Raw genomic sequence first — 22,376 nt, 5'->3', positions numbered from 1 at the left:
GGCCCCAAAACTGTAAATTTCCCTGCCACATTCAGGCTCCTCGTTCACCTCTGAGCATGCCGAATCTTCCAGACATTATTGCGCTTATCCTACAAATAAAGAAACAATTCATCTGAAAAATGAATCATCACAAAGGCTGCTTTTCTAAGCTAATGGGAAGTAAGCATTTTAAGGATCCTTGGTTTTCACAGCAGAGCAAGCTTTAAGAAGCCATGTACCCAGGATAGCTATATAAATAAATGATGCATAATCGTTAAACATTCTCCTCCATTGGTGCTGCAGTGTATTCCCCTATGTGTAAGCCATGAAAGCGGCTTTAAGTCTATCCAGTGTTCTTAACAGTGGATGCAGGTCCATGTGTCAGCTGTTTAAATGTTTGTTATTACTGCAGGATACTTAGTTTGATTTTCCACCAAGTTGCCCCCAAAGTAGCTTCCTGTGCACTTATAATAGCTCATCCAGGAAGCTAATTGCTGTTTTTGCTGCTGGTGGGCCTCAGAGACAAGCTTTTGGGTGATTTATAAAAAACCGAAGTTAGTTTGGATAGTTTAAAAAGGTTTGCACTACTTACGTTAATACACATTGTTTAAGTGGAGGTGTTTCTGGAATCCCTACAACGGAGGTGGAAAGTGCAACATTAGCATGACCCATTGCCAGAATGAACACAGTTATTATAAGGTTTGATTTATGATTCTGTTTTAAGGAGTTACAACGTGTCTACGAAGCATATGCACTGAGGCTAATGTGCCTTTCCTCAATGATATCTCACACATCAGTCTAGTGTTGCAGTTAAATTCAGGCTGAACTATAAATTAAAACCTACACCGTAGATAAGTATGCAGCGAATACCATTAGCTCTTTCGTATGGTATAAATCCAGTTTAAGACGCAGATTGAATAATACCAGAATGTCGCTTCAACTCGTGACAAAGGTAAAACAGTTTTTGAAATTAAATGTAATTTTGGCGATGTGGTAAGTGGGTTGGTTGTTATGCATTTCATGATTTTTTGGTGTGGTATCCTCTCCTAGCTGTAAACCCAAACACATCCTTACCATAGCTTACATTGAAAGATCCGTAGATCTATTACAGCCCATTCTCATTCCATGGTGTCAAGTATGGCAGCTTGGTCAGTGGCCATCAGCGTCTGATTAGGACACACAAGGTACCCTTGAGCATCTGTATGAGATGCACTGGGCTGTCAACTAAATGAAATGTTGGGGGTAGCAGGCTAAGTAAGGCATTCCAGGCCAGTTGAGACAAATAATCCCTCCAGTGTGTTCAGGGTCTTCCCCAGGGCTTCCTAGCAGTTGGTTGTGCCCGGAAACCCTCCAATGGGAGGCGTCCAGGAGGCTTCTTGTTGAGATGCCCTAATCCCTTTAACTGGCTCCTTTCAACACGAAGGAGCTCATCTCTACTCCGAGGTCCCTCTGGATGTCTCAGCTCCTCACCCTATCTCCAAGGCTGAGTCCTGCCGCCCTATGTAGGAAAACCTTGTATCTGTAATCTCATTCTTTCAGTCATTACCCAAAGCTCATGACCATAGGTGAGTTGTTTTTTTTTGGTGTGAAATCCCCTCCTTGCTGTAAACCAAAGCACATCCTTACCATAGCTTACAATGAAAGATGCATAGATCTAAGACAGCCTGTTCTTATTCCCAAGGTGTCAAATACGGCAGCTTGTTCAGTGGCCCTTAGCGTCTGATTCTGACCCACAAGGCTTGAACGTCTGTATGAGATGTACTGGGCTGTCAACAAACTCAAATGTAAACCCATCCATGGAAATTGCAGAGTTTAAAGAGTGCAAGAGAGTAAGGTGGGGAAGGGAGGTGGGAGGTGAGGTGGATGGGTCAAGCAGACACAGGACTTTCACCCAGGAGACCGTTGTTTGTGTCCTGTTGGAAACATTGACACATATGTCACGTGACATCCTTAAATTATGTAACAAATGTACTTATTTCAACCCCAACCATGATCTTTTTTCTCAGCCTAACCAAGTCGTTTTATTGTCAAAACCTGAAGTAATTTTGGTGACAAAAAATATGTTTCCTCGGAATATGGCAGTTTATTTTGAAAAGACACTATGCATGTAAGGAGTGGAAATTAACAACCTTCCCTGGGCATCTAAAACTGACACTAGAGGGTTACCCAGAGCATCACTGTCCGAAGCATAGGGCCGCTGACCATGCTGCTGTTTTGGATGAGTTGGAAGTGAGAATGTGTTTTCTATTAAACCTTCACATTTATCATCAGGTTTTGGAATCTCAGTGTGTGTTTGTTTCATTGTGACAACTAAAATATGATAATCACTTGATGGCAGACATCCCGGATCTGGATTACAAACAAAATCTAATTGATTGCTTGTTGGCCCAAAACTGATTGTTCCCCAGAATTCATACATGTGAGACACATCTTTCAGATATGCAGGCAAATACAAAAAGATTAAAGGTAATAAGTGCACATTTCCCTCCTTCACCTGGACTCGTCTTCAGCTGTTATTTTATTATTTCACTCACATTTCTCTGCCTCATGTATCAACCATAGGAGATACTACATGCCTATTAGCCTCTGACTCCTTTGTGTCGAATCACCGTACCATTGCTCAAGTTGTACAGTAAAGGTATTCCTCGGTGGTGCCTCAAGGCAGCCTCCCAGCCTTTGAAATTGCATTTCAAACATTTTGTTTAGGGCTTTGACAGGACACATCTCTACTGCTCACAGCTCACACAGCTCTCCAGCAGCCAGCCGGGACTCCTTTAAATGAAGTAAAAAGCCTCAGTGACATCCAGCATTTTTCTTTTTTACTGAGAAGCCGCTATCATTTCGCAGCTAGCCCTCTCTCTCTGACACTGTGGCCTGGGCAGGTCTCAGTGGAGCGGAGGGGGCGTGAGGCAGAGCACCGGAGCAGCCTTGAGTGTCTTAAGTGGACCTACAATCTCCGAGTTGACCTACACTGCTCAGATCAATTGAGCTTTTGAATTCCCCCACATTCCCACCTTTCAAGCAGGGCTCTGATTGTTTATATGTGGGTCAGGGAGTACTTGTATCTTACAGATATATGACTTTTTATGTGAATTGCTGTTTGTGTACAACCAGCCAGCTCCTACTCAAGGCAGTAAGTCAGTTTTGATAGATTTAGTCCTCTATTTTATACAGAGAAATAACCCCTTGGAACACAAGCGATGATACTTTAGATAAATATAAACTGAGCCTTGATGGAGGCTGATTTTATAAAAGAATGAAAGAGGAAATTCATTCTATTTATTACAGATTTGCATGTGGTTACTTTGAGTGATATCATAGAAGATGATGTTTCATTGAATCTGTTTTAACTTTTTGTATTATTGCTTGGTTTGGAAATCTAAATCAGTCCAATAAGAATAGACTGGGAAGTCTTGTCAGAATTGCTGGTAAGATTTCAGGGCAGAGTCAGGCCAAACAGGCAGCCTCTTAGGACCAACCACTCCTGGATGACTTAAAGCATTTGCCCTCCAAACATTGCTTTGAGGCACCCATTAAAAGGACCAAGAGATTTCCTGTCTCCTTCATCCCAAGTGCAAAGCAAATAGCACTCTGGCTGTATTCCTTGTACTTCCTTTGCACACTTGCACTTTGCATTCTTGTACCCTACATGTGTAGCCTACTCAGTATGGTATGAATTTCTATTTCTGTTCGCCTGCCCTGGTGATTTTGTGTTGATGTGTCGTTGATAATGTCCTTTGATTTCTATTTTCATTTGAGCTCTGGCCGCAAAACAATTTTCTCTTCAGGGGAAGAGAACAACCCACAAATCACATTGCTATCAGCAGCCAAGCATTTTCTGTTTTTTATTGTGTCAACAAGATATCAGATTATTGACACTTTTTCTCCTTTGCTGAAATATCAACTTGAGTTTAAAAACTAGGAGGAACGGGGCTGACAAACTAATCCAACCCTGGCTCCTCAAAGTTAAATTCACTGTATATACAACAGCATTACATTTATTATCAACGATATAAGGAGTCATTTTTTAATTAATTTAGCTGCTAGGTTACAAAGTGTTGACTCAACTTTTGCAATAATATATCCATTAGTAGCAACTAAAGCATGGTGCAAAATGTTTTGTTTTTCCAGTTATGTTTTTGCATTTACATAAACTTGTTTAAGGTTAGTTTGAAACTGATTTATCATGAGACAAGACGTTTGCACCTTAAAAACATTTAACACAAACCCATCTCTAATCTTAAACTAAGTGCTTTTGTTGCCTAAACCACACACAAGACTCAAGATGCAAACCCCCAGTGAGAAGTCTGAGCTCTTCCTTATGACTTCCGTGCAGTACAAAAATGCAGGAGACTTCACTGGGAACAAAAACAAACACAAAACATTAGCTGTGAACACGATCCAAGCAGCAGTAAAGTTTCCTACATACAGCGTACTTTGTAAAACAAATAAGTAGCATATACACATAATTTCTCAGAGACAAGGTTGTTAAATCCTGATTTAAACTTAATCCTGGTTGGTGCAAACCACGCTGTGACACCGCCTTATGACACTTTTTGTCAATCAAAGATGCATCACTTCTGTCGAGAGACAACCGTGGAGAGTGTTGGGCATGAAAAAAGCTGGAGAAGAAGAGCTGATCAGTGTGTGGGAACAAAAGAGGACTGAGGCAGGATCGGGGCTGTCAGTCCTGTCTGTCATTTCTCAGTAGATTATAGCCTGAGGTCTGGAGCATGAGCTGAATGATGATCGCTTATTATTCTATGTGCCCTTCTAATGAGTGGCTCCCAGCGGAGCAGCTCTCTGTGAAAACTGACTGGGGCACGCCAGAGGGCTAGGGGGCGGTGTGGGGGGCTTAACCTGCGTGCACGCTCAGACTTTTGATTTGCTTTTGTGACTCTGGTGATTCTGTGCTCATCCTCAGTTGAACTACGCAGAGTCCAGGCTGACCCAGCTGGAGGGCTGTCACTGCGAGAGGACCTGCAGCGCCAACGGCCTTGTCTATCGGGATAAGGAGCTGTGGGTGGAGCCTGAGAACTGTAGGAACTGTGCATGTAAGGTGAGTGTCACCCCCATCCTCCTAATCAAAGAATGAGGCAACAGCTTTTAGCTCATCTTATCATCATATCCAGGTCAAGTCCATTTTATACAGCCCAATGTCACAAATCACAAATTAGCTTTACAGTCTGAACAGCGTACAGCATCCTTAATCTTTAAGGCTCAGACATTAAAGAACTAGTGGCAATGAAGGCCAAGTGTTGCACATGGCCTGTTGTCGCAGCCAAAAAGTTGCACTTAAACACACCACAAATCTTAGTGGCCTGTTAGCATGTACGTTCTGTGCCTGTGTGAGAGGGAATAACACTCCATAGCAGCAGGTTGCAGTACTCTGTATTCATCATTAAAAAACGGAAAGACCATTTTCAAGACGCTAGTTAGCCCGTTAGCACATTAACAACACAACCCGATGTTGAAAGAATAAATGATATTTACTGTGCACCCTTGACATTAATACAAGCAGTTTTCTTGACTTTAGTCATTTGTTTACTTTCCTCACTTCCTAACTCTTCTCATGAACTGAGTTGAACTACCAACTCAAGTAATTTCATTCACCGATGGGCTCCTACGCATTAATCAGCCAGTAAGAGCAGACAATGGCCAACTAGTGCCAATGGTGCAAGACACACCACCAAAACTAGGGAGATGCTCACCAACGGCTCAATATTGATCAACGGCTGACTGTTGGCTCGATGTGTCAGAGCCTTGAGACCCCTTGTTTCAGATGAGGATAAATTCCCAATAAAATCCTTTAACTGGAAAAAAGTGCAGGGCGAGCAACAGAGGAAGGATTCCTCTCTCAGGATGGACAGATGTGCAATTAATGTTGTTTGTACATATTGAGTACTTTCATCTCATTTTGAGCCAAGAAAGTATTATTTTCTTCAAACATGCAAAAAAACAACAGCTGCAAGAAAATGACTCCAACCTGTTTCCAGTAAGAGTCAACGTGTTGCAAAGAAATCTGTAGAAATCACTGTGTTTTGAGATAAAGCAACTTAAGACTACGTTTATTTGACCCCTAACATTAAGTCCCCTTTATTTCCCCTTAAGTAGCTTTAAGATTATTGGAGTGATGTTACTCCACATTGTCTGACAGGACCTCATTTGTTTTTTCTAAAGTGTGTTTGGGCAGCCATGCTTTTATAGTAACAGTAAATAGATGACAGGATATGAGGGGAAAGACAGATGTGGTATAAAAGTTACCTGGCTGATAGGATGCTGCAGGTCATTGGTTGGTTTTTATTATGCTAACTTGCACTTCCTCGCATCCTGTCTACTCCTGTGACCTGAAAATCGTTCCCCCTCTGCCATCGTGAGGATTTTCCAATCCCTTAAATGTGCTATGAGGAGACGAGGAGCTTAGATTGAGGAAACAGGTGTATCCTGTGCTTCTCTTCCTCCCATATCTCTTCCACATCCTCAGTGGGAAGAGCTAAGATGTGAGGAAGAGATGCGAGATAGGGAAATGAGGAGACACGTTAGCATTAAGCACCCATGGCCTCTGAAGCCCCAGGGCACCAAAGTGTTACATCCTGTTTATATTCAGCTTGTTTCAGCTCTTCATTGAAGGTATATGATGTTTTCACTCAGTGAAATATTCAGACTCAAGACACCATTGTGATTTGTGTTTGATAAAACCACCTCACCAAATTTTACAACTGTTTTAAGAAAAGAAAATGTTGAGACTCAGTAACAGACCTGAATGACCTGATTTGCAGTGTATCTTATAAAATGAAAGGGAAAACCTTAGTAGCTGAGGGAAAGTGGGAACATCAGAAAGGCAAAAGACAAGCTTTATAAGAAAATAACCTCTGCATCACAGATGGATGATACATAACAGCAAAGCAGGATCTTAGAGTAGATTTATTTCTTTAACGGAAAGTCACTTCAACCCTTATTTCCTCCACTCTGAACACTTAGCTCCTTTAACTTGTCTTCCCATCAGACCACCCTCTTTCCCAGCCCCTGCATCATCTCTCCCTGCCTCCTGCCCGCCCCCTAACAAGCGCCCCCTAATAAGCCTCCCTGCCTGCGTTCATACTTAGAAGCCAGACTTTGAAATTTGTTGAATCAGGCCATCCCGGGCCCTGGGCAATTAGACTTGCTGCATCATTGCACATCAAGCACAGGGTGGAGTTTAGTCGGTCTGATTTCCTCCCGTGGACATGCCATTAACTGATAACCGCGGCGTCCTGGGGGAACCATTTCCGATGACTCATGAAATGAAGAGGCGCTCGCAGAGAGAGATATCAGCCTCAAAAATGAAGGCAGCCCTTCAGGGCCTGAATAACTACCTGCTATCAGCAGGCTGCTCGGTTACAGTATCCGCAATCCAGTGCCCAATGATGAATATGTTATCTGATTGTATGACATTATAATTCTTTTTTTTCGTCAATTTGATAGCTTTCAGTTTCAGATTGCTTTCCCGAAGGTGGGATTCTGAACCATTTTGGATTTGTTTCCATTGTTAAAACTGCATTAGCCATTCAGAGTTGAGCTGTACTGTAATGGCACTGGATGAAAGTATACATCACACTGCATATATATGTTTTCTGTTGTTGGCAAGGGGTAAATATAATGTTTTTTTTCCACACAAAGATTCCATGAATGTTGTGCAAATGTAAATTTAGACATAGAAGGAAAAAGGGAAATGTCAGTGTGGCTTTTTTGGCAGTGCTCCAGGCAAAAGCAGTACGTTCACCGTGAGCGTTGAATTTTTGCCTTGATGTTCACGTGTCTTGAGATTAAAAAAAAATAAAAATTAAAAAAAAATCATTTTCTTTCAGAATGGGGTGGTGGAGTGTCGCAGGATTTTCTGTCCTCCAGCAAACTGCTCCGAGGACTCGCTGCCTGTACACGTCGATGGGACGTGCTGCAAGAAATGCAGACGTAAGTATCAGCAACTCATATTTAGATCAAGCAGGAAGCAGAGGAGATGTTCACAACTACCCTGTGAAAATCCCCCCTGCTCATGTTCAAGAATACTTTTCACACCACACAAATAGGCTAAGGTCAAATTAGCTGCTAACAGCTAATCATTTGTTTTTCTGCCAAGCAGTGGAAAAAATAAATGATGATCTACATTCGTTAAACATTGTAAATAACCCACATATTGCTCAGTCTGAACCATAGCCTCTTCCACTATTAGAATCTGATATTCTGACTCATATATTTTTCTGTAAAACCAGCATGGAGCAATCAATGATGTCATCTCTGCATAGCTGGTTTCTTAAAAACATAATTCCTCTTTAAAATCATCATGGTTTTGTCAGTACATGTTGATGAAGAAATAAAATTAAGTTGTATCTTTTGCTACCTTTAGTTAATGGGAATCAATGCTGACTTGCAAAAAACCAAGACTCTACATTGTCTTGATAGTTTGAGAGAGAGTGGGATGGAGCTCACATTAAGGATTGTTGATATCATTATTATAATTGGATATAATTATTGATATTAGATGATGAGGTAATAATAGGAGGAGGAGGGCTCCTGCATGACTGCCAGTCAATGGAAGGACATTTATACAATGTATTGACAATTAAATGTTTGACCAGTCGACCATTCCCTAAACCCTCCCTTGAATAGTTTTTTCCAATCATACCTTAGCAACTGTAACTAGATACAGCAAGTTTTAAGCCAATTTCTCTACATGCTAAAATGACGTGCATGGGGTTGTATAATACTATACAATATCAAGAGTTTGGAGGGTGCGGTCTTTTTTTTAGCCTTTCCAAAACAAAAACACAAGAGCCAAAGTGTAAGGAATGGATTTAACAGTTTATCTGCTCTAATGTATGATGCAAACATTCGGAAATGCCCGTTCTTCTTATGAACACCCAGTAGTCTGAAAAATGTCCAATTGGATAGAAAGCCCATTCGTACAAGAGCTCATTATCCTGAAAACCAACAGCCATTACTCTGAAGGGCCATTTCTCCAAGGGCACTCTCCCAACTTGAAGGGCATGGCTAATTATTATGCTGAATGATGTCATCAGACCATGGCAAGGGCATAACCATCCCTACTCTGCATCTGATTGGCTAGTACTTGTGCCTTTGTTGACTGGGTTGGGTAGGTGTTGGTCTGAGGAGTGACATTAGTTAATGTTATGGTTAAGAATGTCAGAGTAAGCCAGTCAGAGTCAGAGTAGGGCCAAGCGGCAACCTCCAGGTCTGAAAAATGAAGCCACGTGCCAAAAAATGCAGTTCCTCTGATGGCCACTTGAGGCTGGCTCTAGAGGTTAATCAATCCCCCATAGACCCCCCAGCAGAAATAAACATGTTTACAGCCTGGTACAACAAACAGTTTTCATCTCTATAGGTAATTTCAGCATTCATGATAACGCAGAGCACCGCAGCACCTCCACGGACTATTGCATCCAGACGGTTCCGGTGTTTCCTCCGCAGGCTCCACTTCACTCAGCTGCCTGATAAACCCGCTGCTTCTTCCCACTTTAACCTGAATGACAAACTAGGGCTCGGTGCTCTGGTTGGATCCAAACGGAGAGCCGGGGCTAGCTCAGAGACTAGAGGAGGCTAACTGGCTGTGCTTCCCTCCGGTCATGCTGCGGCTAACGCTCTGCTAGCCGCTCCCAGCTAGCTCCGGTTTGTTATTCAGGTTAAAGTGGGAAGAAGCAGCGGGTCTGTGGGGCAGCTGAGTGAAGTGGAGCCTGAGGAGGAAGCACCTGTTAGCTCCGGTTTCACTACAGGCAGATTCACTCGCTACAGGGGCGAGGAAATAAAACCTGAACAGCCAATCAGAGTGATCTCTCTCACCGACAAGCTCCGCCGCCAATTCAACATGCTCAATCAGCCGAAAAGCCGCTGACTCTGAAGTGTGGCTTGGTGTGTCAGGGCCTTTAAAGTTCTGATAATTAAGGGTGGGGCTGCTTTGAGCGACAGGCTGTCCAAATATAGTGTTTCTGTTTCATATTAGCATTCCTGGCCAACTAGTGTTCTACCTGCAGTACTAAGCATTATCTCCAGACTTTTAAAGAATATATCTAGGACGTTTTGCAGCAGTTGAACTGTGTCCCGCCACTTCCTGTTCTTTGGATTTCAAACAACCATAAAACTTTGCTTGTCAGGGAAACATACACCTCAGTTGTTTTACACATTTTCACAAATTACCAGTACTTTTGTTTTTGTACAGTCCTACTTACTGCACATACCCAGCTTGTTTGCTTAACAGCATAACATTTTTTTATTTAACCTTTATTTAACCAGGTAAAACCAATTGAGATCAAATCTCTTTTACAATGGTGACCTGGCCAAGAACATAACATGCTATAGGAGGAACCGTTACATCCGGAGTCACTGTATATACAAAGAAGACGGCTGTTGCTTGTGGCTGATGTTCTGCTTGCACAATGAAACCAGAGTAAACTATCCACAAGAGCAAAGATCACAGCCGCCTGATTTTCATGAAAGCTGAAATGGAAGCACTATTTCTAGTATAACACACTCAGGGGTCTGGTAGCTGCTCAAAGACCCACGGACAACTGAGTCTCTCTTGCTATACTGCGAAAACACTAAATCCCTGAAGGATAGTTCGTCTTTGAATAATTCCAGCCCTCCTCTGCCTCCCTCCATCCCTCGACTCGCTTCTTCTTCCTCCTCTTCCTCCCCTGCGAACATCAGAGCTCTGGCACAGACGAACGAGGGAGCAGCGGTCCAGAGCTGCGACTGAGCGCTCCGTGGTCCTGCACCCTGGAGAGGGGAAAAGCAGGACTTCATATCATATGCTTCATTTTCTATTTCTGCTTTATCGCCAGAGGAATATGCAGAAGGGTCTCCTCTGTTGTATTCTTAATGCGCTGTTACATTTCCTCTCCACTTATGCACACTAGCCAAGAACAACTTTGTTTCTGACAGAATTAACTATGCAGAACTTCAGGCTGGAAACTTTTTTTTTTCCACAGGCAATATCAAAAGCATTTCTGAGAGTATCACAGGACGTGATATTGTCAGACTAATTATTCTATTCCTGGTATGACATGGTTCCTGTACTTACCTTAATAGAGTGTTACTGAAGCAGTTGTTTTCTATTTTTGTGCCCACAGCAAAATGTACCTACATGGGCCAGACCTTTTCTGAAGGCCAGCGCTTTTTATCCAGGAGCTGCAAGGAATGCAAGGTAACATTTCTACCTAAGTGCACACTTTTCCTCCAGCATTTAGCCTTTACTCTGAAGTCAAATATACCATACAGCTCTTCTCTTTCAGTGTAAGAGTGTAATGATAGCATATGGTGGATATCTCGGTGTGTTATTCACTTAGCCAGCAGGCCATATGAATTTTCCCTCCCTCCCCCAATCTGTTCAATCTGCTTTTTTTCCTCCTCTCAAACGGCGAGATAGCCAGGTAATTAGAATAACTTATGAACACAGCAACACAAAGGCCTGATTTGAATAGAAGCTTCATCATTACATGGATTCTAATTAAAGTCATTATTCCAGTTCACCATAGAACAGAGGTGAGCTTTCTTCATTGACGAGCCATTTATCTTTAAAGCCGCTATTTTAAGTTGAAAATTAGCGTTTTATGCATGTAATTGCTTACAAAGAGCCACGCAGTGGATTCCTGGACTCATTATTAGCCCTCAGGCACCTCGAAACATCATTATATTGTTTGTGAGCTTTGTTTCAAGCAATTACAGCCGTCTTGTAGTCCTGCAACTGAACCCTATTAAATGACCAATTTGTGGACAAATTGTTAAACGAAGGGGCCTGGAAAGTTTTATTTTGATGCTTTGAGGGGTCTCTTGTGTCAGCATTTTGGTCCATGACGACTCATGAATCTCAGCTTGTGTGTTTTGAAGTATTTTTGAGTTGTTTCTGCACATCAGATGGTCTTTCTCTCCTCACATGGCGCCACAGCAGAGGTGGGAAAAGCATCAATGAATATATGCATTGACATATGGAGAGAATAAGAAAGAGGAATCAGATTGGTGGTTGGTTTTGCGCCATCACGATGATGAAGTAACACTCAGCAGCCTACACTGTCAACTCAACTCAACTCAACTTTATTTATATAGCCCTTTAAAACAGCCACAGCTGAAACAAAGTGCTGTACATAAATAGACAAAGCAACACAGGGACATAAAACAATTAACAGGAAATACTAAATACTAAAATAATTGTTTATTGTTTTTAAAACAATTTAAAAACAATAAAACAATTTAAAAACAATAAAATAATAAATAAAACAAACCATAAAACACTAAAACAGAAGCAGAGTCTCATGTGGAGTTGAAAGCCAAGGAATAAAAATGGGTTTTTAGACAAGTTTTAAAAATGGACAGTGAGGAGGCTCGTCTCATGTGGAGGGGTAGCTCGTTCCACAATTTAGGAGCGGCAACGGAAAAAGCTCTGTCCCCTCTGAGAAACTGACTGTGGTGCGCGTAGGGGTTTTCCATCGCTCATGGTGTTAATGATCTCACCATGGCTGTCTGACGTGACCCAGTGAGCAGATGCAGAGCGACGTTAGCATTTATTCCGAATCCAATATTTATTCTCCTTTTAGTGCTGCTTTTGGTCTCCACCAACTCCTGAGAAATATCCATCGAGACTTTATGTGTCTGTTGTTTGGTGCTGGACAGGTGGACAGGTAGTGTAATGTGGGTTTATCAAAAAGTTTTTGTCAAGAACAGCGGAAACTGCATTGATGCGAGTGGAGTTTGCAGACTTTGAAACCAAAACAATGAGCTTACAAATAAATGTGGAAAAAAATATCTAATAAGTTAGAAAATTCCACTGGAAAAACAAAATGATGATTAAAAAAACCCACAAAATATCCCAAATTAAAGTCGTAAATTTACAAAATATGGAGCTGGATATTCCCTGAGACGTGATTGCGTTCCAAATCACATACTTTTTCTTTTTAATTCAAATTTTGCGTAATGTACTGTGACGGGTACATGAGCAAAAGGGTCATCGTCTTACTTCTATGACCTTTGATGGTTTCTCTGAATTTCTGGATATGTGGCACTGCTTTAATCCCGGTGTCCCCATCTAAGGGGTCAGCACCCCCCAAGTGGTCACATGATAAATCTGAGAGGTCACCAAACGGGATAAGTAATGGTTAAAAGTAATATGGTGTTTTACAGCAGGGACGCTTGACTGTTCCTCCTCGTTGTTCGTTTGCCTGTGAATGAGCAAATAATGTGCACTGATTTTAGGACTCAGTAGTTGCAAAAATATTTGTTATTTGATGAGTGTAATGAAGGCTCACGCTAAGCTAATTGTAATAGCAAATTGAAATCTGTTTGTGTCATGCACCTGCTTACCTCTGTTGGTTCATGTTCCAGATTGTTCAGGCAAAGGATGCGAACACTGGATAATGGTTCCAGGAGGGTCACAAGAAGCAGTGTTACACACCCAAATATAAACCTAACAAATACCAATAAATATCTTATATGAATAAATACATTCTTGGTCTAATTTAATACAAATTATGGCTTTTTGCATCTTATTAGTGTACCATGAAATAAAGTGCAACCATAGCAGTGTCTGTGGTGTGATGAGGTTGATCCAGCGTTGCAAAGTGAAGCTATGTGGTTCCTTAACAAAACAAAAACCAAAAAAAAACATGAATTTATTGACATGAATCCTGCAATCCTCCTTTTTTTGTAATATTACCCTCCTCCCATTTTGTTTTCTTTACAATGACCCTAACATGGCGTCAAGTGATGCGACTGATGAATAATGCAAAGTAACTGTACTATTCAAAGATGACGTGAGGATGCACATCATTGACAAAAGTTGTGAAGGAGAAATCTTAGGGATTTGAGTCGATACTTTGACCTTGAGAGGTATCTCAGGGACCACCGGAGCTCTGACATACCTGCCAGGCTGCTGCTGCTGTTTGCCTGCTATTTGTTTTGAAGACCTGGGTGAAGATGACACCAAGTTCGATCTCCCTTTGTTGCTCCCCTGCATATCTGCGCCTCACCTGCTATCTGTATTCATGCCCTCCTTGTGAATGTGAGCAGCATGTACAGCCTTTACATTCCACCCTATCTGTTGTCATGGCAGCCTCGTTCAGTCAGGAGTATCCTGAAATACTCTGTTTTTTAACATCTGAAAACATCCTTTTAATTGTCGGTGTGGTTTAGTACATGTCAAAAGCAGTGTCAGCCTCTCCTTTTGTGATGTTCAAATTACAAGGTACAGACTGGCAAAGTGAAGCTGTACACACAGGCCTTTGTGCGAGGTCAGAGAAGTGAAAATATTCAATAAAAATAACAAGAATAAACAAGGTTACATTTGGCTCAATTTGCAGGCTTGTAAAACGTGATTATTTAATATTTGTGACAGGGAGACGAGCCTTTCAGTCACCTCCTGTAGACACAATTGTCAGTTGTCTAACATTATATTTAACATTATTATGCAAGAAACTGTTACTGGAGATCCTGGTTCAAATATGATAAATTCATATACTCAAATTATTGATATAATATGAATGAGAGTTGAACTGGGAGAATGCACCTCCTGTAGTTCACCTGTTATTGTGTTGGAGTTGTTAGGATGACAGAAACGGTTCTAGTGGTGTGACATGATGAAATTTCTTACTTCACAAATGATCTTTGGCCGAGTCCAGACACCAGCTTGCAGACAGCATGCAACCCCCGACAAATGACAAGTTCAGTGCTGGCCTGTCATCAAGCTTTAACGTTAATTAGCAACAGCTGATATGACCTGCTGCCGCTTGTCATTTTATAAGAAGATGAGAAGTTAGCTGAATGTTTTACACGCTAATTGGTGCTAATGATAATTAGAATCATATATATATATTTTTTGCAGTTTGTGAAACACGCATGATATGAACGTGTCTGTATGACACTAATAAATAAATGGTCAAAAAAAGACCACAATTAACCACAAGCTCACATCATCTCATGTCATACTAGTCTTAACATATGGCACTTGTTAGTGGATTTTCCTGCTTTAATCAACAACCAATATGAAAGTTATTAGTATCGTCATTTCTACCATTTTTTCTCCATCAAAGGTTTTTTTTTTTTTGAGGATTTTTTCCTTATCCGCTGTGAGGGTCCAAAGGACAGAGGGATGTCATATGCTGTAAAGCCCTNCGCAATATTACGCAGATGAAAAAATGCAGTCCGTGAGGTTTGTTTTAAATGCGTCATTTCTACCATTTTTTCTCCATCAAAGGTTTTTTTTTTTTGAGGATTTTTTCCTTATCCGCTGTGAGGGTCCAAAGGACAGAGGGATGTCATATGCTGTAAAGCCCTCTAAGGCAAACTGTGATTTGTGATATTGGACTTTATGAATAAAATTGAATTGAAAAATGGAAAAGTCTGGTTGATTGGCAAAGTACAAAAAAAAAAAAAACAGACAAAAAAACACAAAGTGGTGGCCCAAAGAAAGACTCAGCCCTTTTTCACCATAAGGGCGTCAAAGACTGCAGCTTTGTGGCCATTGGCGTCCAATCCACAAGGCATGAGATGCATTGGGCTTTCCACTAACTCCAGTTTAAATCCATCTGCAGCAGTGATGTAGTATACAACCCAGTCTCACTCCAAACTCATCGAAAACTGCCGCTTGGTCAGTGAATTCCACCATCAGACACTGACCAAAAAAAAGCATCCTTTCATGTCAGCATGATACGCAGCTGGTTGCCATTATTGTTTAATGGCGCCTGGCGGCATCAGGGGGAAACACAGTGGGACAACAACGAAAGTAAAGCTGGCGGCAGTCCGAGGATGGCGGGTGGGAGAGGTGGTGTATGGGTCCAACAACCACCACCTTTCACCCGAGAGGTCGATCTTCACTTCCTTTAAGATTGTTAAGCCAAACCCTCTTCTTTTTTCCTAAACCCAACCATGTGCGTGTGTTGGCAAAATGTAACCACCTGCATTTGTTGTTGGAGGAAAAAAACATCAATTTGCAGTGTTGTGCCGATGTAGTGCATTTATTTTGAAAGAGACTGTATGCAAACTGTACAATTCCTGTGAAAACAGAGGCGTATTTTGAAAACAGACAATGCATGTAACAGGCTAAAGTTGACACGGCATCCCAAAACGTCAACAACCAATGCACCCAGGGTACCTTGCATGTCATAGGTTGACGTGGAAAGTCCATGACCAAACGTCGATATGTAATGAGGTCAGAGTGAGGATGTGTTGTAGTATAAAAGAATGAGAGAGGTCAAACAAACACAGGACTTTCACTTAGGATACCACTGTTTGTGTCCCTTATGGAACCAGACGTCAATGTTGAGTTTTTTTCTTGTTAACTTACTAAGTAAAGTTGTGTAGCAAACATACCTCAACTGCAATCCTTTTTCTTAACCTCACCACTTTTCTTCCAACTTCCTGTAGGCATGGAGGTTTATTTTGAAAAGAAAGACACGATACATATACCAAGAAGAAATTGATATGCCATCTCTAACAGTCCAAACTGACACTAGAGGGGTACCTACAGCATCATAAGCCCCTTTTACACTGCCAGAATTTCTGCGAATGTTGGGGTTTACGTCACGCTGAGCTACACGTTTTGTTACTTGCTCACGCCCCCCATTGCCCCGAAAAAGGCACATTCTGTATAAACAAAAGTAGGTAGGCGGCATTTTGCTGCACTCCCCGATTTTGTTTTTATACTGCCAATGCTGAAAGAAGACTGATTTGGCTTTCCTACAAATTTGCACCACTCCTATTTAAAAAGGGCTATAGTTTGAAGCATATGACCACTGAGCAATTTGCCATATTTGACCAGCTGGCAGTGAGAATGTGTTTAAGCAGTGGGCTTCCTGGTTTGAGGCCCAGAGAAGATTTTGTGTCATTTTTCCTTAAATGTTGTAATCGCTCTGGTGAAGAAAGTCTCTTTTAATGCACAAACCTTCACACGTTTGAGCTCAGCACTGAAGTTGTAATGTTTTATCTCTGTCCTGTCCTTCCAGAGTGGCCTGATGGTGAAAGTCACAGAAACTTGTCCAGAGCTCAACTGTACCGTCAGTGAACAGATCCTACCAGATGGCAGATGCTGCAATGTTTGCAGAGGTATGTCTTCCCTCTTCCTGCACTATCCTCAGTTGCATGAATCACTCTTTCTTTGGACGTGCACACACCAATCCCCTGCCGCTGTGAGAAGTAAACACAGCCAGTCTGCCGGTTGCTGATTCAGGCCGCGCCTCTGCAATAATTCTGTTTCTCTCCCTTTCCACCGGGTACGAGTGCTTCTTGGCTGGGATACCTATCAGAGCAGATTGGTCTGTCTGCTGTAGAGCACCTGCTATGCCAATTTGCCTGAACCCCGCTGCTTTGGCAGGGAGGTACTACAGGGTAAATAGCCACCGGTAATTCAGTAAATACATTGAATAAACAAACTGTAGGAGGCTGTCAGCTATAGAGCCATAATGAAAGAAACCCGGGAGAGGTTCGGAGCTGAGGAAATTGCACTCTCATTTAGGTAAGATAAGCAGTGTGCCTTAGACTCACTGTATTTAGAGGAGAGGAAGATGAAAAGGACGTAAAAGAGACGGCAAGGAGAAGACAGAGGAAAGGGAAGCAGAGAAGGAAGATGAGAGGTTAAGAGTGTAAAGGAGAAGACATGAAGGAGAGGGGAGGAAATATAAAGTCTTAGACCTGCTCTGCTGGAAAGAAAGGAAAGGGGAGGAGGAAGACGGGGAGAGGGAAGGTAGAGAGTATAAAGCACATGAGAGGAGAGAAAGATGAAAAGAAAGTTAGAGAGAGGATAAAACTAAGACTTCATATGTTGAGAGATGAGAAAAGGAAGGGAGAAGGATGTGGAGAGAGGGCAGGAGAGGAAGATAAGAATAGAGGAAGAGGAGGACTTACTGTGTTGAAAAGAGGAGAGTATAGAGGGAAGCAGCAGTGAGGGGGAGAAGTGTAAGTGAGAGGAGTAAGAGCTAACAATTAAAGATTGATAGAGTCACAGTGCTTCTTCCCCACAACCCTCCTTCTCTCTCTCACACACACCCACACCCACGGTCACTAACACTCGGAGCCGGTCATTATTTCCTAATCATCTCCAGACCTCTTCTCCAGTGTGTGACTCAGAACCTTGAAACCACTGTGATATTTACTTGTGCCTTGCTGTTCCTCAAAGTCACACTGGCTCTGTTAAACTGGTAATTACACATTGTCAGAGTGTTCATGCTCCTCTGCTTCACTTTAATATATGTTTGTTTAAAATTCTACAGAGAGGGGCCGATGTGTGTGCATTGCAAATCAACAATCCAGCTATCACAAACACAACTGCAATGTATTTTCTAGGTGCCTTTCAAGACACTCAAGGTCACCTTACAGGCAAAGATAGAGAAAATAACCATTTAATAAGGTCAATGAAATAAGGTAACATTAAGAAAATAAATGATAGAAATAATAATAACCTAATAACAAATAATCAGTAGAATAGGTTTACAGTGAATGAAATACAATGTAAATAGTGGATATGTGTGTCAAACTGAATAGGCTTTTTGAAAGAGTTTTGAGGCGGGATTTGAAAGCAGAGAGTTAATGGTATGAATGTCCAGTAGGAGGAAGTTGACGCTGAAGGCTCTAGACCCCATGATGGTCAGGCAGGCGGGCGGGACAGTGAGGTGGAGGGAAGAGGAAGAGCTGAGAGTGTGGGTGGGGGTGTGGATTTGCAAGTTCGGAGAGGTACAGAGATACATTTTATGCCTTTGTGCCGGTGGAGGCATTACGTGTTTGGGTTGTCCATCCATCCATCCATCCGTCCATCCGCCCCATTTTCGTGAATGCAATATCTTCAGTACGTTTTGAAGAAATTTCTTCAAACGTGGCACAAACGTCCGCTTGGACTCAATGATAAATTGAGAAGATTTTGTTGGTCATAGGTCAAAGATTAAGTTTACTGTGACTTCTTCTGTTCCAGTCTTGTGAACGCAATATCTTAAGAACACCTAGAGGGATTTGTCTTTCTATTTTGGTACAAACATCCAGTTTGAGTTGAGGATGAACTGATTTGATGATCAAAGGTCAAGGTCACTGTGACCTTAAAAAACATGTTTTTGGCCATAAGTCAGGAATTCGAATGCTAATTATGACAACATTTCCCCCAAATGTCTAATAGAGTGAAATAATTAATTAATGACATTTTTTCTGTGACATCATAATGTTGTGTATAAAGACTTTTCTGGCCATTATTTAACGTCATAACTCGGTAGCAAAAGGGGAGACATTTGGTCAGATGCTGAATCGGTGACACTAATTTTGGGTGTTCACCTTGAAACTGTGCTGATTATATAGATCCTCTCTGCTGCCAGGTTGAACATGTGTTTGAAGACAGTGATTTAAACTGTAACATCGTGACTTGTGTGGTGGTCAAAGGTCAAGGTTTCATTTCATTTCATCAAATTTGGTGCAAACGTCCACTTTGAATCAAAGATGAACTGATTTGTCAGAGTGCAAAGTCACCGTGACCTTGTGTTTGTCTCATTCTCGCGAATGCATAATCTCATGAAGGCCTTGATGGAATTTTCTCAAATTTGGCACAAACGTCTACTTAGATTAGAATGTGGTGGTCAAACCATAACTTTTTTTGGCCATAACTCAATGCCTAATATGCTAGTTAAGACACAATTTCACACAAATATCAAACAGGATAAAATGATGACATATTACATCGAGTAGGTGAAGTCCAACTTCACTGTGACATCATGTCACACTGGTTTTACTCAACACCATAACTCAGGAACACAAGGGGAAAATGTTCAGATACTGAATTTGTGACACTTATCATTGGTGTCCACCTTGAAACTGTATTGATTGTATTGATTGTCTGTGCTGCGGAGGTAAAGATGTGCTTGAAGCGTCCATGTTTTACAGACATGGATGTAAACTATAAGTGCAACTTGACCGGTTTGCGGAGGCATACAACCACGAGGTGGTAATTCTAGTTTCTCCCTTCAGTGGTGTCGGAGCAGAACTGTACTTCATCATAGACACATAATAAACACATGGACATGCTCACACGCGTGTCGTTCCTTGTGTAATCAGTCCATTTACATGTATACAGCATTCGGTGGGGTGCTGCTGTACATGGTGGAGGAAACATAATGCAGACGCAGCTCTTTCTTCAGTAATGACTCCCCAGGCTCCCTGGCTCTCAGGGCTTTTATGTGCAGCCGGTCTGTCTTAAATTACAGGACATGATGGGCCACATCAGTTCATACTTACTGAGCAGGAGACAATCACCTCTCTGTCTGTCCCCCTCCTTATCTGTCAGACTGATTCTCAGTACATCTATCTGTAATGTGACATCTCTGTCTATGTGCAGGATCTCAGCGTGGTTTGGTCCAGTAGACAAAAGGTTAGTACTGCGGCAGGCAGTGACGGGTTAACTTTCCCATTCATTCACCACCACAAAGGTTTTTAACCTCAGTAGCAGTACCATGTGTTCCAAAAGATACAATTGTTCACTGTTGGGAGGCCAGTGAGGGATTCTGATCTTGTCACTGCACTAATGACTCCCCCACTGTTGACTTCCATTCAAGAAATCATTTAACCCCTGTGACCTTGAAAAATGGCCTTGAAAAGTATGTAGCTTGGCTTTATTTTGAAGGGCAGCAACTGCATTCAGCTTAGATTCATAAGTTATAATGGATACACACGGTGCACACAGTCAGTGAAAGAAAGCTCTCAAACCACTGCTGCAACACAAACTACTTCCCCACTGTTGATCCATCTGTTCAATAAGTTCCATACTGTAGTTTCTCCACAACAGAACGAAATACTCCCTTGACACTCGCTCACACAGCCAGCCCAGCCAAAAGTGGCCTATAAAGTGTTCCATTTGTGAAGAGATAATTGAACGTTTTGTTCTCTAACTTCTGTGTTGGAGGTGCAGCATCCTTAAGGTGGTGGCCTCATTGTATCAGTGACCCAGAGTCAGCATCTTGTGGTGTACACAAAGGCCGTCCTTTCACCTGCTCTGTAAAAAATGGCAATGAAGGTCCCATATGTTAGCTGGCTGAAGTGGAGACTCTTTCAATAAGTCAGTTAGTGTTGCAGTCATTTTTCATATATGATTCTCACCTTTGGTTCATCTAGCTAACAGTTGAAGTAGCAGTAGTTGCTCTTACCTGTAGTGCTATTTATCGGTCTAGAGTGTTGGAGATATCGGTTGTAGAGATGTCTGCCCTCTCTTAAATATAATAGAACTAGATGGCATTGGCCTTGTGGTGCTCAAAGTGCCAAAAAATATATATTTAGAAAAACTCAACAGCACTGTCTCTTTCCAGAAATCATGACCCAGTTACTCAAGATAATCCACAGACCTTGTTGTGAGCAGTTTCATGTAGGAACTATTTTCTTTCTATTAAAGCAGCTGTGCGGAACTTTACATTTTCATTGATTATAGTGCCCCTTTGGTCGAAGCGGTATGACACCCACAGCTTGGTGTCGTAAAATCTCGACTGCAACCGGCAGTTACCGCATGCATTTGTTTTGGAGAGCAAGAGGAAAATCATAAATGTTCTGGTGTAGTTCTGAATTTCTTATAAACTGAGGACAACTGCCTGCTGTATATTTGTGTTCATGGTCACAGTCACAGATAATTTTGTGGCGTTTGTTGTAACGTTACTAGACAAAAGTGGTTCACATCAGCTAACGTTACATTTAGCTTGATTATAACTTCCATGTTGTCATATATTGAAGTGAAACAACGTCTAACAGGTTGCGGTATATTCTCTAAATAAAAACAAAAATTACATACCTGTCGATTAGGAAAAGGGCCAACTCGGGATCAGTTTTAAAACCTTTCAAATCTCTCAGCTCTCTCCACTTGGTGAATGCTCGACCGAGGTTTACACGCGTTTGGGCTCGAGCCCTATCACTGTCCCGTTTAGCCTTCTTCTGTTCTTCTGTTCTTTTTCTTTTAGATGGTGCTCCTTCTTTATCCGCCATGACATTGAAAGTACAACCAAGTCCTTATAAGGCCCGTTTCCACTGAAGAAGTTCCTGGTACTATTTGGGGGGCAGGAACTACTACAGGAGCGTCCTCTCCCTCGGCCCTCTCAACCGCCGTGTCTCCACTGAGAGAGCGGAGTAGGAGGAAGGTTCCTGTAAAGTTACCGGGCTGTGGATGTGACGTAATCATTGCGCAACCATTTTGACCGGGGTGACGTAGAGACATAGTTAGCTGTTAGCCGTTAGCGGTGTCTGTATTAACTCAATAACTCAATAAATGGTCCGTGAAAAAAATANGAAGGTTCCTGTAAAGTTACCGGGCTCTGTATGTGACGTAATCGTTGTGCGACCATTTTGACCGGGGCGACGTAGTGGCGTACGGACGCTGTTAGCTGTTAGCCGATAGCGGTGTCTGTAATAACTCA

The 22,376-nt window shown here is 41.9% G+C and overlaps 1 protein-coding gene across 1 annotated transcript in view; it reads left to right on the top strand.

Moving 5' to 3' along the window:
* Nucleotides 1-22,376, top strand: part of LOC126395229 (protein kinase C-binding protein NELL1-like) — a 457,381-nt gene that overhangs the window by 179,809 nt on the left and 255,196 nt on the right. The window contains exons 8-11 of the mRNA XM_050052536.1: nt 4,904-5,038; nt 7,827-7,929; nt 11,100-11,173; nt 16,959-17,058. Of these exons, the coding sequence (XP_049908493.1) occupies nt 4,904-5,038; nt 7,827-7,929; nt 11,100-11,173; nt 16,959-17,058 (412 nt within the window). The remainder of the gene's footprint in view (nt 1-4,903; nt 5,039-7,826; nt 7,930-11,099; nt 11,174-16,958; nt 17,059-22,376) is intronic.

Source organism: Epinephelus moara, chromosome 1 (genome assembly GCF_006386435.1).
Source record: "Epinephelus moara isolate mb chromosome 1, YSFRI_EMoa_1.0, whole genome shotgun sequence".
Classification (NCBI taxonomy): domain Eukaryota; kingdom Metazoa; phylum Chordata; class Actinopteri; order Perciformes; family Serranidae; genus Epinephelus; species Epinephelus moara.
The sequence above is the reverse complement of the archived record's forward strand: the minus strand, read 5'-3'. Positions and strand labels throughout refer to the sequence as shown.